The sequence below is a fragment of the Ranitomeya imitator genome, chromosome 2 (genome assembly GCF_032444005.1).
Source record: "Ranitomeya imitator isolate aRanImi1 chromosome 2, aRanImi1.pri, whole genome shotgun sequence".
Taxonomy (NCBI): Eukaryota; Metazoa; Chordata; class Amphibia; order Anura; family Dendrobatidae; genus Ranitomeya; species Ranitomeya imitator.
The window spans coordinates 348,349,482-348,366,494 of NC_091283.1; the positions used below are offsets into that span (position 1 = coordinate 348,349,482).

At 42.1% G+C, this 17,013-nt stretch overlaps 1 protein-coding gene across 1 annotated transcript in view; it reads right to left on the bottom strand.

Annotated features, from left to right (window-relative positions):
• LOC138666536 (zinc finger protein 420-like) overlaps positions 1 to 16,407 on the bottom strand; it is a 68,691-nt gene extending 52,284 nt beyond the window's left edge. The window contains exons 1-7 of the mRNA XM_069754748.1: positions 16,219 to 16,407; positions 15,910 to 16,089; positions 15,704 to 15,827; positions 15,520 to 15,611; positions 15,231 to 15,321; positions 4,150 to 5,070; positions 755 to 872 (exon numbers count right to left, since the gene is read on the bottom strand). Of these exons, the coding sequence (XP_069610849.1) occupies positions 755 to 872; positions 4,150 to 5,070; positions 15,231 to 15,321; positions 15,520 to 15,611; positions 15,704 to 15,827; positions 15,910 to 16,089; positions 16,219 to 16,296 (1,604 nt within the window). The 5' untranslated portion in view covers positions 16,297 to 16,407. The remainder of the gene's footprint in view (positions 1 to 754; positions 873 to 4,149; positions 5,071 to 15,230; positions 15,322 to 15,519; positions 15,612 to 15,703; positions 15,828 to 15,909; positions 16,090 to 16,218) is intronic.
• Positions 16,408 to 17,013: the final 606 nt, after the last annotated feature.

A 17,013-nucleotide genomic window follows, 5' to 3' on the forward strand; every position in this document is an offset into this window, starting at 1 on the left:
TTCAGGGGCCTTCCCTAGTAAAGTAAAACACAGAGAAAGGCTTTAATACAGTGCACTTTCACATAGATCATTCACCATCAGCTAATCAATCTAGGGTACCGGAGACGGCGGCCGAGCTAGTTAAAAGAACGTCTCCTCCTTGCGGTGGAACAGTGACTGCCATTGGGCCCTTGCCAATGCTCCTGGTGGCGTTGGAAAGGCTCCTGTGTCGTCTGCAATGAAGAAGATGGTGGTGGTGGTGGCTGCTGCTGCGGTGGCATCGGGTAACACTGCTGCTGTAGGCTCATCCATGACTCGGATACTGTAGGAAATGCCACCATCTTCCTGGGCACTTCCCTTTAAATATTGTTTGGCCCCGCCCACCTTATCTCCTGAGTTTTCTAATCCAGCGCGCTGTGTGCAGATTCCTTTTGCCCTGCGCATGCGCAGACTGAGATGGTGGCTGAAGTCAACGGCGTGTGCCACATCTCCTCCCGCGTCCCGCGCTTGAGCATACTAGTGTAGCCTCGCTTTCCGGCGCACTCAACTCCAGGCCACGCTGGCTTCCCCCAGCCGTGTGGACTTGGAAGCGCGGCGCACATTGCTGGAGCGCTCCTGCAAACCCCAGCATGTGCAGCCCCTGGACCTATGTCGGCTAGGAGACATTTGCCCAAGAGGTCTCAGCCTGCACGGTGCTGCACCAACCTCCCGGTCAGCATCATTTTACCCACTGATGGCATCCTACATTCCAGGACAACCTCCCAGGTAAGTGTACCTCTTCATCTGTAGGCTCCCACGAGGACAGGAAACCGAACTAATGCGGAGGAAAGGTACCACCTTTTTCTTCAGTAGGTTTGATGTCCTGGTGGGTGGATACCCTCTCTCAGTTGGTGCTGTCATGGGAGAAGGGAAAACCTCAAGTATCTGCTTGCAGGCTGAATCCCCGTCAAGCTCGATGGTCGCTCTTTTTCTCACAATTTGATTTCATCCTCTTTTGGCTGTTATGGAATCATTTGAAAGGAGCCATAAAAGGGAGAGAGGGGTACAGTTACACACCTGTCATGGAGTGGTAATGAATCACTGCACACTCTTGATGAACATTTGCAGAAAGTTTTTTTTCACACGTAGCGAATCACTCAAAAGCATTGATGTGGAAGAAAGTGCAGGAAATTAATCAGGAATAAAATATTGACCAAAAACTTTAATATTTCGACCCTGCCAGGGTCTTATTAATACTGTCGCTGGAGACAAATGGCTGACAAGTTCAATTGTTGAGAATAGGAAGCATGTCTGAGGGTAAGTAGTACCTTGTCTGGTATGTGTTACCAGGCACACTCGCACCTTCATCATAAGCGTCCTGCGGCTTCCAGTGCATCCGTTATCTACCTCCCGATGTACTGTCTGCCAGCAGTCTCCAGTGCTTCCAGTATCTGTTTCCCACATGTCCATGGCCCGTGCTCACACGGTCCTAGGGCTTGGAGGATTCACCTCACCTTGTGAGACAAAACAGTATCAAACAGTTCCAGATCTCGTAGAATGTAAGCCCGCAAGGGCAGGGTCGTCACCGCTCTGTATCAGTCTGTAATTGTTAGTTTTCTAACTGTAAGTGATATCTGTAATTTGTATGTAACCCCTTCTCATGTACTTCACCATGGAACCAATGGTGCTATATAAATAAATAATAAAAATAATAATACGGTAATAATCTTATCTCACAATGCTATCAGTTCTGGTCCTCCTCTCTCACTGACTGCTGTTGGATGAGATCTGGGAGAGTTTATAATGATACATAGCTCTGCGGTATCTCTAAATAGAAGCTGTAGACATCAGTGATGAAAGGAGGGTGTATTCTTTTTTTTTTCTCCTGCATGATGCAGCCTACTTATGATTGTTAACCCATTAAAGGGAAGAAGTACAAGTCCCCAGAGGCAAATCTGTGGTAACAACCAGTTGAACTATTACATAAATAATGGCCTAAACTTTACAAGCCAATATCTCAGCAATGGAGAGGAAAAATTAAAAAATAAAAGCAAAGTTTTACTCTGCTCTGCAGCCAACATTTCATAACCTGACCAGTTAAAATGTACAAACTGGTGAAAGGTCCTCTGAAAATCTTATAGAGCAATGCAAAGCTGGGTAATTATACTAGTCTCGAATAAAAGGACAATTTCAAAAACGGAAAAGTGTCTTAACAAACCTGAGATCCTTAATGTAATTCAGCCTTTAGTACTTTTATACAAACCATACCAGCTCTCCTTAACTCATAGACAATACAAACAATAGATACAAAGATGTATATTAGTATTAAAAGTAGTTGTTTATTAATCCTTGGTTACAAATTTTAAAGGGGCGGTCCAACACCTCTCTCTTCTATGTTGTCTGGTAACAGGTGCAGGTAGATGCTGTTGTACTTAATTAGGACAGTTGAAGAGGGGACCATCCAGTTGGTCTCATCTGATTAATAAGACTCCATAATTATTAGATGCTGCTGTCTGACGTTTGCCTCAGCAACTGTCCCAATCATGTATACCAGAGAAGGACTTGTCAACCTCTTTAAGATGCAGTTATAGTGTTCACAAAAAAGTAAAGTATTCTATATACATGATGAAATTTTAGGCTTGTGACTTAACTTTCTCTGTAAATTTCCTGGTACTCCGTCAATAACATACATTTATAAATTATGAAGTGGCTACCTGTTGTGAATTCTGTGGCAGAGCTCCCTCCTGTGGTCACAAGTGGTACTTCGGCTGGTTCTCTCTGTGAGCTTCCGTTGGTGGAGGAAAGTGGTACTGCGGCTTCTGAGTTTCCTTCCTTAGGTGAGGTGGTGAAGTCGTTAGGTGCTGCTCTATTTAACTCCACCTAGTGCTTTGATCCTGGCCTCCAGTCAATGTTCTAGTATTGGACCTGTTTCCTCCTGGATCGTTCCTGTGGCCTGCTGCTCTGCATAGCTAAGTTCCTCTTTGCTATTTGTTTGCTGTTTTTTTCTGTCCAGCTTGTCAATTTGTTTTTTACTGCTTGCTGGAAGCTCTGGGACGCAGAGGGTGTACCTCCGTGCCGTTAGTTCGGTACGGAGGGTCTTTTTGCCCCCTTTGCGTGGTTTTTGTAGGGTTTTGTGTTGACCGCAAAGTTACCTTTCCTATCCTCGCTCTGTTCAGAAAGTTGGGCCTCACTTTGCTAAATCTATTTCATCTCTACGTTTGTCTTTTCATCTTAACTCACAGTCATTATATGTGGGGGCTGCCTTTTCCTTTGGGGTATTTCTCTGAGGCAAGGTAGGCTTATTTTCTATCTTCAGGCTAGCTAGTTTCTCAGGCCGTGCCGAGTTGCATAGGGAGCGTTAGGCGCAATCCACGGCTGCCTTTAGTGTGGTTGGAGAGGATTAGGGATTGCGGTCAACAGAGTTCCCACGTCTCAGAGCTCGTTCTTGTTTTTTGGGTTATTGCCAGGTCACTGTATGTGCGCTGACCTCTATGTCCATTGTGGTACTGAATTACCTTTCATAACAGCTACCTCCCTGTGTAATTTCTCTGATGTGTAAGAAAATATACTTTCTTGGTTAAACATTTTCCAATTCTCAATATGAAAATGGCTTCTGCTCTGTGTGCATTCTTTGGGTAAGTTCACACAGGGTGTTTTGTTTTTTTATGCTAATTTTCATCTGTTTTTTTTACAGTACCAGCAAAGCCTATGAGATTTCAGAAATCTCTTGCACACACAGTTTTTTTTGTGTGATCAGTATATTGTGCATTGCTGCGTTTTTTGGACATAGAGCATGTCACTTCTTTCAGCGTTTTTCACCTATTGACTTGAATGGTTGTTGAAAAAACGCTGCAAAAATGCAGCAGAAAACGCAGGAATTATTTGTTGCATTTTTCGCTGCTGAAAATTTAAGGACATTAGTATGGACAAAGAGAAAAAAAATGCACCAAATACGAACCTAAACCTGCATTTTTACGCAGCTTCTTTCCTGCCAATAAGATCAGGTTTTGCTGCAGAAAAAAAGCAGCAAAAACACCCTGTGTGAACTTACCCTTAGATTTATAAAAAGAGAGGATTTACAAGAACAACAACTCCCACATTCTGGACATGAATATGGCTTCTCTCCTGTGCGAGTTCTCAGATGTGCAACAAGATTTAATTTATAGGTAAAACATTTCCCACATTATGAACATGAAAATGGCTTCTCATCTTTGTGAGTCTTGCTATGTCTAACAAGATTTGTTTTGTCAGTAAAACATTTTCCACATTCTTGACATAAAAAGGGCTTCTCCCCTGTGTGAGTTCTCTGATGTGCACAAAAATTTGCTTTTTTGATAAAACATTTCCCACATTCCGAACAAGAAAACGGCTTCTCCCCTGTGTGAATTTTCTTATGTGCAATAAGATTTGTTTTCGAGTTAAAATATTTCCCACATTCTAAACATAAAAACGGCTTCTCCCCTGTGTGAATTCTCTGATGTACAGTAATACTTGCTTTCTTGGTAAAACCTTTCCCACATTCTGAACATGAAAATGGCTTTGCCCCTATATGAGTACTTTTATGTTTAATGAGATCCCCTTTGCAACTAAAACATTTCCCACATTCTGCACATGAAAACGGCTTTTCCCCTGTGTGAATTCTCTTATGTACAGTAAGACTCGATTTCTTGGTAAAACATTTCCCACATTCTGGACATGAAAATGGTTTTTCTCCAGTGTGAGTTTTCTGATGTGCAGTAAGACTTTCTTTCCTGTTAAAACATTTCCCACATAATGAACATGAAAATGGCTTCTCCCCAGTGTGAATTATCTCATGTACAGTAAGCCTTGTTTTCTTGGTAAAACATTTCCCACATTCTGTACATGAAAATGGTTTCTTCCCTGAATGAGCTTTTTGATGTTCAGCATCGCTTTTGTTGTTATTATTTTGCTTAACAGTCAGTAATAAATCAGAAGGTGGGACCTGTTCAGAAGGAATAGATGCATTTTTGCTATGAAAGGCTGGGGGTTTATCTGAAATAATGTCATGCTCTTCATATATATATGGGGCGATACCATAATCAGCTGCTTCAAAATCAGTAACTGGCAGATACCCCTCTGACGCACAGTCATCTGCCAAGAAAGAAACAAACATTTTTTTCACAAATTCTACATTTAGCAACAAATTGTATTAAAATTCAAGTATTAGCTGACGAAGACGGACACAAACTGTAGACTTCAATGTGAGGACTAGTAGTTTATGATATTAAGCCAAGGGGTTGTACAATTTAAAGTTCCTCTTCTAATGCTAGCTTTTTTTTTTATAGCTTTATGTTTCAATTTGTTTGTCAGAATCATAAGAAAGTCTGTAAGTCAGTGCTATTAGGTGGTGTCTGTCTCATAGCTACATGAATTATAGCACAAAACAAGGCAAAGGGGAGGAGCAGGATGGTCGTGTACATTGACACTCTCACTGCAGGAATTAATTTGTCGAATGGATTTATGTCTTTTTACATCAACTAAGGAACTTGCCCCTCAGACTATGAGGGGTCATCACAACAGAGACCCTAATCAGAGGACAATAAAACATTCCTTATCTAAGAGCTGGCCCAATATTTATGGACATAACGGTTTATCACTCATGATAATTCTGCTTCATGTCACCTGTCTTATCCATGGTTTTCCACCTTTTTTTTTCTCTTTCTATGTTGTGCATAAATATGTGATTCTTCAGAATTTGTTTTAGTCTTTGCCTGATGAAGAGACCCGTGTAGTCTCGAAAGCTTGCAATTTGTTACCATCTTTGCAATTAAAAGGCATCAACCACTGAGGACTCTCAATTCGAAATATTTTTCTATCTACTGGCTAACACGGTACCAAGATATATATCTTTCCTGTATCAAAATGGAGGATACCAGAATGCACCGCATCTTTATGGAACTAAAACCACTTCTGAAGAAACGTGCACAAATGGACAGCGACATTTTTTTCCTATCTAAATGCAAAAAGGAGAATCTAATTCCCAAAGGACTCTGGATTACAAACCCAATTCTTCGTACCTACAATACGTATTATGCACAAAACCTGTGTCACAGGACTTCTGAGAGATTAAGGAATCATCTTTTGAATGTCTGCTACAGCATAAAGAGTAAAGTCCAAGGGCAATTTGAATCTCTGAGGAAAACGCGTACAGAAGACACAGAGCAAAAATTACAACAATATTACAACAAACTACGGACCCATCTAATTCATAACAAGGAAAAGAAACTGCACAGATTGTGCCTCAATTCAGGACTCTATACAAACAGATACAAAACAAAGCCAAAACCTGACAACTTGGACAACCACTCCATTCCAGACACAAAAGCATCTAAAGGTACCGTCACACTGAACGATATCACTAGCGATCCGTGACGTTGCAGCGTCCTGGCTAGTGATATCGTTCAGTTTGACACGCAGCAGCGATCAGGATCCTGCTGTGATGTCGTTGGTCGCTGCAGAAAGTCCAGCACTTTATTTCGTCGCTGGACTCCCTGCAGACATCGCTGAATCGGCGTGTGTGACGCCGATTCAGCGATGTCTTCACTGGTAACCAGGGTAAACATCGGGTTACTAAGCGCAGGGCTGCGCTTAGTAACCCGATGTTTACCCTGGTTACCAGCGTAAAAGTTAAAAAAAACAAACACTACATACTTACCTTCCGCTGTCTATCCCCGGCGCTGTGCTTTCCTGCACTGGCTGTGAGCGCCGGCCAGCCGGAAAGCACAGCGGTGACGTCACCGCTCTGCTTTCCGGCCGCTGTGCTCACAGTCAGTGCAGGAAAGCACAGCGCCGGGGACAGACAGCGGAATGTAAGTATGTAGTGTTTTTTTTTTTTAACTTTTACGCTGGTAACCAGGGTAAACATTGGGTTACTAAGCACGGCCCTGCGCTTAGTAACCCGATGTTTACCCTGGTTACCGGCATCGTTGGTCGCTGGAGAGCTGTCTGTGTGACAGCTCTCCAGCGACCAAACAGCGACGCTGCAGCGATCGACATCGTTGTCGGTATCGCTGCAGCGTCGCTGAGTGTGAAGGTACCTTAACTGTGTCATTAATCTCTCAGATTATAAACCCAACAAAGTGGAACTGGCTGTGCTTTCCAGAGGACTCTCATTTGGTCCTACTTAGGCCCTGGATAAAACTGAACTCTGCAGTGATATGGAACATTTTTTCAGGAGACTGCACCTGAGGGAATATTTCAATGATACAGAAGATTCAGAACCCACCTGGACTGAAGGAAAAGGGATCCTAACAACAAAGAAAAGGTCAGACTGGACACCTCCACCTGGACGCAACCCTCATTTGGATAAGTATATAGACTCCTTCAGGCATTTGATAAAATCCACCATCATAGATACTAACAGGAGACAAGCATCCAACATCAGTGCCCAGGAGAGAAAGACCATACAGTCTCTGAAAACCAACAAAGAAATCATCATCAAACCTGCTGACAAGGGAAGTGCAATAGTCATGATGAACACATCAGACTATATGAGGGAAGCAAACAGACAACTTATGGACACACACTACTACAAAAAATTGGAGTCGGATCCTACACAGGATTATTACAAGGAACTAAACAAGTTGGTATCTTGTCTGCCTGACGAATCCATAAGAGCCAATGACCTGATGCCAGAAAGTCCAAGAACAGGGACATTCTACATGCTTCCCAAAATCCACAAATCTGGAAACCCAGGAAGACCAATTATTTCATGTGTGGGCACCCTTACTGAGCAGGTATCTGGATGGGTAGAGGGTATTCTTAAACCACTGGTAAAGGATACACCCAGCTTCATTCAGGACACAACTGACCTATTGAATAAACTATCAGCAATAAGTCCTCTACCAGAAGGAACCATCGTGGCCACCATGAATGTGGAATCTTTGCACTCCAATATCCCACACCAGGATGGATTAAATGCCTGCAAATTCTTCCTGGAAAACACAGGGACTGATGCATATTCTGTGGTGAAACTTATAAAATTCATCCTCACCCACAATTACTTTGAATTTGACCAGGAGACTGGCACAGCAATGGGAAGTAAAATGGCCCCACAGTATGGAAATCTTTTCATGGCCAAGCTTGAAAGCGACTTTTTGTCCTCATGTCCCATCAGGCCTCTAGCCTACTACTGCTACATTGATGATATTTTAATCATCTGGACGGAGTCTGAGCCACAGCTAAAGACGTTCCATGAACAGTTTAATCAATTTCATCCAACCATCAACTTGACACTCAACTACTCCTGCACTGAAATTAACTTTTTGGACACCATCATTAAGCTGCAGAACAATAAAATAGAGACATCCCTGTATCAGAAGCCAATCGACCGTCCAACATACCTTAAATGGGACAGTTTCCATCCAAAACACATAAAAAACTCTATTGTCTACAGCCAAGCCATCAGATACAATCATATATGTTCCAACCCAATGGATAGGGATGAACACCTTGGTCGCCTCAGAAAGACCTTTTTGAATCAGGGCTACCATCCAAGAACAATTGAACACCAGATTACAAGAGCCACCAGAATATCAAGGAATCACCTGCTACATTACAAAGCTAAAGAAGAAAATAACCGGGTACCTCTAGTAGTCACCTACAATCCAAATCTGGAGGTGCTAAGGGGAGCTGCACGGAAATTACAGCCTTTACTACAAAAAGATAAAAGATACCCGCTTACAATCCATTTTTCCAGACCTCCCACTACTGTGTTTTAGGCAGCCCCCAAATCTTAGAAGCATCATTGTCAACAGCTCCCTGTCCTCTCCAACAGCTGCAGGTACCTTTCCTTGCAATCAGAAAAAATGTAAAACCTGTCCATTTATAATGAATACGGACAAGATAAAGATCCCCAATTCACATCAGGACTACAAGATACCAGGTACTTTCAGCTGCATCACATCTAATGTGCTGTACCTAATTATTTGTACTAAATGTTCAACTGGGGGTCTGTATGTGGGGGAGACAGGGCAGAAACTGAGAACAAGGATGAACTCTCATTGCCATACAATAAGAGAAAAAAGAATGGATCTACCTGTGGCAATACATTTTTGTCTCCCAAATCATAACATTATGGACATGAAATTACTTGTGTTAAAAAGGTAGCTTCAAATGTCAGAGAGACAGAAGAGTCTGGGAATATAAACTGATGATGACCTTTGACACTCTCACTGCAGGAATGAATGTGTCGCATGGATTTATGTCTTTTTACATCAACTAAGGAACTTTCCCCTCAGACTGAGGGGTCATCACAACAGAGACCCTAATCAGAGGACAATAAAACATTCCTTATCTAAGAGCTGGCCCAATATTTATGGACATAACTGTTTATCACTCATGATAATTCTGCTTCATGTCACCTGTCTTATCCATGGTTTTCCACCCTTTTTTTCTCTATGTTGTGCATAAATATGTGATTCTTCAGAATTTGTTTTAGTCTTTGCCTGATGAAGAGACCTGTGTAGTCTCAAAAGCTTGCAATTTGTTACCATATTTTCAGTTAGCCATTAAAAGGTATCAGCCACTGAGGACTCTCAATTCTAAATATTTTTCTACATAGAAGCCATGAATTTAGAGCAGGTGTAAGGTTGGAGTAGTACGTGTATTTTTGTTTATAATTACACTATCTTCCTGGCTCAGCCTACCGCATAAGCAATACACACCGGTAAGCACTTTGCTCATTAAGCTCTTCCTATATCAAGCGCTCTTCGGCTTATGGGCACACACTCCTGATAAAGCTGTTGCAGAACAGTGATACACGTGGGGTCTTTCTCTCCACATCCCCGGTCTTCACACCTTCTACTTATCAAGGTAGTTCATTATGGTCATTTACGTTCTGGGAGCATATGAGGTAGCATATATCAAAGGGATTTCCCTTTGCATCTGAGTGCTAGCATTTGCAGCACTATTTGGTTGGCTCTGCTCCTTTGGTCTAACCTCTTGTGGTGATTCTCTCTTTCCCCCTATTTAATATGCATATCTTTTGCATGTTAATACCATGCCTTAAATTACTATCTTTTTATATGAGGAATACTTTTAATATGAACTAGTTAAGGGTTTTTATAAATATTTATATATATTTTCTATTGCTCCTTCCTACACACACAGCCATTCAGGTATTTAACATAGCACCAGGGGTGCTGGATGATTGCTCTGCTTGTTCTATATGTTTTAATGGTTTTTAATCGGGATCCAAGAAGTATCGTTTCTCCTTGCGGAGAGTGACATGATAAGCATGTCGAGGTGAGGAGACTTAAAGCCGCAATGCTCCTCTGGGAAATATGCAAATTGTCTCTTCACAGAGGAAGAGGACTAGAACTCTAGTGCCACCTACTGGAAGTAGCAATCCTAACAGTGAATGTTGACCCTTTAACGAGCCTTGTCACATGACTTAGGATAATAGCCAAATCAGAATCTCAATTTGCAGACACTGTTTCGGGGTACTGCCCCTTGTCAGTGCAAAGTTGAGATCTGGTTTGGCTGATTGAGATGCGTCTGACCGGGATCCAAGAAGTATCGTTTCTCCTAAGTCATGGAACAAGGCTCATTAAAGGGTCGACATTGACTTTTAGGATTGCTACCTCCAATAGGTGGCACTAGAGTTCTAGTCCTCTTCCTCTCTGTAGAGACAATTTGCAATGGTTTTTAATGTAATTTTTTGTGTGTTCATGGTTACGAATAAAGATTTGGTTTTTTTTTATTGTTTATTAGGTATGCGCACCAATTGTTTGTATTGGTCTGTCTCTCTTTTCCTTTTGTTGAAATCATTTTCCATACAAGGTGTAGCGCCCTGATAAGTATTTAGCTCATTTCTCTGTATTTGGATGCATCATAGGTGCGCCCTAGCTTTGTATATTAGTCCGCGAGTAGTGACTAGTGTGGCATGTCTGTCCAATATGTTTTTCTTTTTCACTAGTATGGAGCCTGTCCACACACTCTGTGACCACATGGCGAATTTGACGTAGATGACTCAGGATCTTGCTAAGAAATGCCAGAGTCTGGAGTCATCACAGTTGCAGGGTCAGATAACTAATTTGATGAAGACCTCATATAGCCCTCCACTGCCGGTAGTCGATGTGACGTCAGTAACCTCTGATGTACAGCTGGTCACTCCCCAACTTGTAATGGTCCTCCCTGATAAATTTTAGGGAGAGAAAGACCAGTTTAGGATATTCAGGGAGAGCTGTATGTTATTTTTTATTCTGCACCCCCGGTCATCAGAGGAGGAGTTCCAGAGGGTTGGAATAATCATGTCCCAACTGCGAGGAGGTCCTCAGACCTGGGCACTTTCCTTTTCACCACAAGCACCAGAATGGTTTTCTATTGACGTCTTTTTTGACAGTATAGGTCTGATATAGCACTAACCCGACAGAATCCAGGTCTCTGAGGCTAAGATCATGAGTTTCATCAGACAGTGTAATGATCTTGGAATTTGAGGTCAATTTCTTCTTGAGGACTTTGCGGATATCTACCTAATTGAAATGATATTTCCTTGATTTACAGAATATTTTATTGCTATGTTTGTTCAGTTTAATTGAATGTTACTAGAATGTTGAAATTGTCTCTCAGTCAGAAAGATAGACAGAAAGATATTATATACAAAATGCACTTTATACAGATAGACAGTGTTTAACTGTTATGCTGGTGGATTCGCACGGTATATAAGCGCCATTTTGTACACTGCTCTGCTCCTCCCAATATCAGACCATCTCACTGAGCTGCCTGGTACAAACACTTTCAGCACCTCTACATCCTTCTGATGCTGAAGAGTCTCCACCCAGCTATTGTGAGGTACGGTCAGACTCTATAGGAATTTAATACGACTGTATCCTGCTGAGTTTTGCTTCCCTGGCCTATCCCCTGCTAGCAGTAGATATGCTAGGCAGCTCCTCCCTCCACACCTTGCCTGGACAAAGGTTGTATTTACAGTTTGTCTCCAGTTCCCTGTCTAGGTGCTTTATTGTTTTGTCTCTCCTGTTATTGACTCGGCTTGTTTACTTGCTCTGTCTGATCTCTCCGCTCCGGAAGCTGGTTTCATATATTGAACTTGTATTGCCCACCCTGACCTCGGACTCTCTAACCACGCCTCTGTATTCGCTCTCTGTGATTTTTTTTGCCTTTGACCCATAGGTCAGCTGTTGCAGGTCCGGGCACTACCTTGGAGTGTCAGCTGGTGACTACCCTAACAACCCAAGCCTATCCTCACCATCAGAGACTCTAGTGAAGACCAGGTAGTCACTTAGTTACACACCTCAAGGGTAAAACTCTGCCTAACAGGCAGCACTTATCCACCTTCTCTACATGCAATCTCTCATAATCTTGCTGCGTGGAGCATATCATGGATTTTGTGGTGCAGCTTGTTCTTTAACTCCTTGGCATCACAACCAATTTTGACCTTAAGTGATCATTTCTTCTTTTTCTACCTTCCTATTATCACGTTCTAGGGGCTATAACTATTTTAAGTCACAGTCACATGAGGACTTTTTTTCAGAATGAGTTGTCAGTGGCATCATTTTTGTGTACATAAGAGCTGCACTCATTAAAGATTTCCCCTGACCCACTTTATCATAGGATGCTGAAACTGCACATGTGTAATGAAGTCTCTATTGGTTACGTGCCAATTTGCAACTCAGAACTGAAAACAGTCTTGATTTTACAGGTGCTTTAATGGTGTGAGGTTTCATAATGGACCCAGAAGACTACAGAGCAGTTATCAAGTTCCTTTATTTCAAAGGTCGCACACCAAAGGAGATGTTCGATGAGATGAAAGAGGCTTATGGTCATTATTCCCCATCACATGATGTAGTCAAGAACTGGAATCGTAAATTCAAATCTGGTCAGACTATGGTGCAAACAGCTCCAATTCTAGGGCAACCCAACTCTGCTATTGATGAGCACACCATCCAGCAAGTGCAGGTGCCATTTTGGAAAATCGTTATGTAACAATTCGCTACCTAGCCCAAAATGTCAAGATTAGTGTGCGGTCCATGAAAAAAATCATCTAAGAACATCTTCACATGCAAAAGGTATCCACTTGCTGGGTTCCCCGGCTTCTCACACCTTTCCAGAAGCAGGAACGAGTCAAACTCTCAGACTCTATTGACGATGAGCCATGGAAACGAGGACATTTTAAACAGACTGATCACACAGGAAGACAGCTGGGTCCATCACTATGATCCTGAGACTAAAGTCCAGTTGATGAAATGGAAGCATCATGACTCACCACCTCCAAAGAAGGCATGTGCCCAACCCTCGGCAGGCAAGGTCATGCTCACACTATTTTGGGACCAGCGCATAGTAGTATTTATGGTTTTCCTAGCAAAGAGCACCATGATAACTGTACTATGCTTCACTGCTGCGGAAATTGCGGGAGGCCATCAAAATCAAGAGACATGGCATGCTCACGAAAGGTGTACGCCTTCTGCAAGACAATGCACCAGTTTACAACTCACCTGTTGCCCAAATGGAAACATAGTCCTGTGGCTTTGAAATTCTACCGCATTCCCCTTATGCACCCGACCTCGCACCATCGGACTTCAACTTCTTTCCAACAATGATGTTATTTGTGAAGGGCAAGCATTTTCCAGATGATGAGACTTTGATTTCCGAAGTCACAACGTGGCTTTTGGTGCAACCTGTTGAGGTCTACAAACTGTTGACTTCTACAAGTGAGGTGTTTACATTTGCATAAGGAGATGGGAGAAGTGTGTGCCTAGGTGGCACCTATGTAGAGAAGAACTAATAACTGTGCCAAGTTTCATTGCTCTCAGTCTACAGGAAGTGAGTCAAGGGAAATCTTTAATGAACGCCCCTTGTATATCTTATTAACACACTTTTTATTAACTCTTAATGGTTAACATTTTTTTTAACCCCTTCATGGCCCAGCCTATTTTGACCTTAATGACCTGGCCATTTTTTACAATTCTGACCAGTGTCCCTTTATGAGGTTATAACTTAGGAATGCTTCAAAGGATTCTAGCGATTCTGAGACTGTTTTTTCGTGACATATTGGGCTTCAAGTTATTGGTAAATTTAGGTCGATAATTGTTGTTTTTTGTTTATGAAAAAATTGGAAATTTGGCGAAAATTTAGAACATTTCGCAGTTTTAAAATTTTTACTCTGCTAAACCAGAGAGTTATGCGACACAAAATAGTTACTATGTAACATTTCCCACATATCTACATCAGCACAATTTTGGAAACAAATATTTTTTTTGTTAGGATGTTATAAGGGTTAAAAGTTGACCAGTGATTTCTCATTTTTACAACAAAATTTACAAAACAATTTTTTTATGGACCACCTCACATTTGAAGTCAGTTTGAGGGGTCTATATGGCTGAAAATACCCAAAAGTGACACCAATCTAAAAACTGCACCCCTTATGGTGCTCAAAACCACATTAAAGAAGTTTATTAACCCGTCAGGTGCTTCACGAGAACTAAAACAATGTGGAAGGAACTATTTTAGATGTGTGGTGAGCACTTTGATCCTCAAGTGCTTCACAGAAGTGGGGGGGAACCACTGTTTGGGCAAACGTCGGGGTTCGGAAGGGAAGTAGTGACGTTTTGAAATGCAGACTTTGATGGAATGGTCTGCGGGCGCCATGTTATGTTTGCAGAGTTTGCAGAGTTAGTAGAAATGGGAAGATAGGATATCAGTTTAAGGCGTTATTTGTGAAAGAAAAGTTTGTTGTGTTCTGTACAGGGTCCAAGGTTTCCAGATGCGGTTAAAGTTGTCCAAATTGTGATTGACTCTTGCAGCTAATTCTTCAATGTGATACAGTTGTTGAGACACCCATTTGACCGGACCGCAGCGGGACCACCCCTGGGTGAGTATAATCTAACCTCTTTTTCTCCTCTTTCAGGTTACATCGGGGCCTTATCTACAGCATTACAGAATGCTGTAGATAAGCCCCCGATCAGACTGTATGAAGTCCATTGCCACGGTGCTTGTGCTGTGTGGCGGTCATTATTGCTGTGGTTTTGTGCTGGTGGGGTGGTGCAGTATGGAGTCATTACTTTTTCACAGCTCCCAATGTTTTTCTCTTGGAAGGGATACCTACCCAGCTCAGAGTACAAATTTAGCAAGACATTAAACAGGTGCTCCACAAAAATTTATATATCATAGCTAAAATTATGCATTGCTAGTCATTTGGCATACATAGCAGTACAGAACATAGTACGAATTCAACCGATTCAAACAATGTATACCAATCAGTGAATAAGTATAACATAGAGGCCACTACTCACCTGCCCTGTCATCTGAAAGAATCTCCTCTTTACAGTCCTCATCACCCCTCAAATATTTCTTTGTAGTTTTAATAAGGGTCAGATCTTCACCCTGAAACAAATATTGTACAAGTCACAGACAGATGGAGAAGTCACATCTATGATCAGCTCCAATCCTGCCATCTCCATCTTTCCCATTACACAAGTATAAAACATATAATACATGTGTATAAAACAAGACTGAACACAAGATGTTCACAGCCGTCTACACATCATAGGGGAGATCTCATGACGCCTTCTCTCCATCTACCTGATGATCCTGAGGAGCATCGGGATTTTCTTGTTTACAGTCTTGTGGAAGAAGAGGACGGGGACATCTCTTTGGTGTTGTGATGTTACTGGCTAGAACAGGAGGAAAGGAAACAGACAGAACTAAATACACACGGTCTATAATTATCTGTATGTAAAGAAGTAATTCAGTCCCTGTATATTACCTGGTGATGTGAGGGTCTGGGGAACCTCCATCATGACGTCCTTGTACAGATCTTTGTGTCTTTCTAAATACTCCCACTCCTCCATGGAGAAATAGATGGTGACATCCTGACACCTTATAGGAACCTGATACATAAAATGATACCGTCATCCCCCAATCCCTTCATAGCGTCACTGTATAATGTCCCAGCATGCTCAGCAGTGTCACCTCTCCAGTCAGCAGCTCAATCATCTTGTAGGTGAGTTCTAGTATCTTCTGGTCATTGATGTCCTCATGTATCAAGGGGTGAGGTGGAGGCCCCGTGATTGGGCTCAGGTGTCTTCCCCATCCCTCAGAGACAGGGTCCTGACAGCCCTCACTAGAGGTCTTCTTCACTAATGTGTAATCCTGGTTATGGAGAGACACATTAATAAATCTCACTACAGACATTTCCAGAGTCCTCACCTCTCCAGTTCTGTCCATCTGTTATTCCTATAGATAAGAATGATGTAGGGTGACGTCATCAGAATCTCTTACCTCTCCAGTAAGCTGGAAGATGATCTCTAGGGTGAGGTGTAATATTCTTTCCTCCATCTTGTCAAAGTTCCTTTCCATCCTTGATGGGTCAGTCAGGAAAATTCTCTTATATAGCAGATCTCCACTGAGAGGATCCGATATTGTAGAGACCAGAATGGGAAGAAGATGAGCTGATATAACATCATAAAGAATCCTGTGTAATAACACAATTACTAGAAACTGTATATTCAATCACTGGCAGCAGAAATGATGCGGACATGTATAGCACACAGGTCCAAAAGTTACCCTGAGACTCATAGCAATTTAGTTATGCCCTATTCACATAATAAGTAAGAAATGTACTAATCTGGGCCAGTTTGTAGACTAAATTCGGCCATTCAAATCAATGGATTTGAGAGAAAAATTTGGGCAGTATATAGGTGACATCTGTGTGATACTCACTTTTTACAGACTGCCTGCTGGGAATTGCTTGGGAAACTACTGGGATTTTATGTGACCCTTCTGAGGTTCCTTACACAGGTGACGTGGTTTATCCTTTGGTTGGCTGCTCTATTTAACTCCTCTCAGATCATTACTCCATGCCAGCTGTCAATGTTTTTGCATTAGTTCAGTTCGCTCCTGGATCTCTCTGGTGACCTGCCTTCTCCTGCAGAAGCTAAGTTCCTGATAGTCATTATTTGTTCATTGTTTTCTTGTCCAGCTGGTTTTCATGATTTTGTCTTGCTAGCTGGAAGCTCTGGGATGCAGAGTGGTCTCTCCGCACCGTGAGTCGGTGCGGAGGTCTTTTTTGCACAC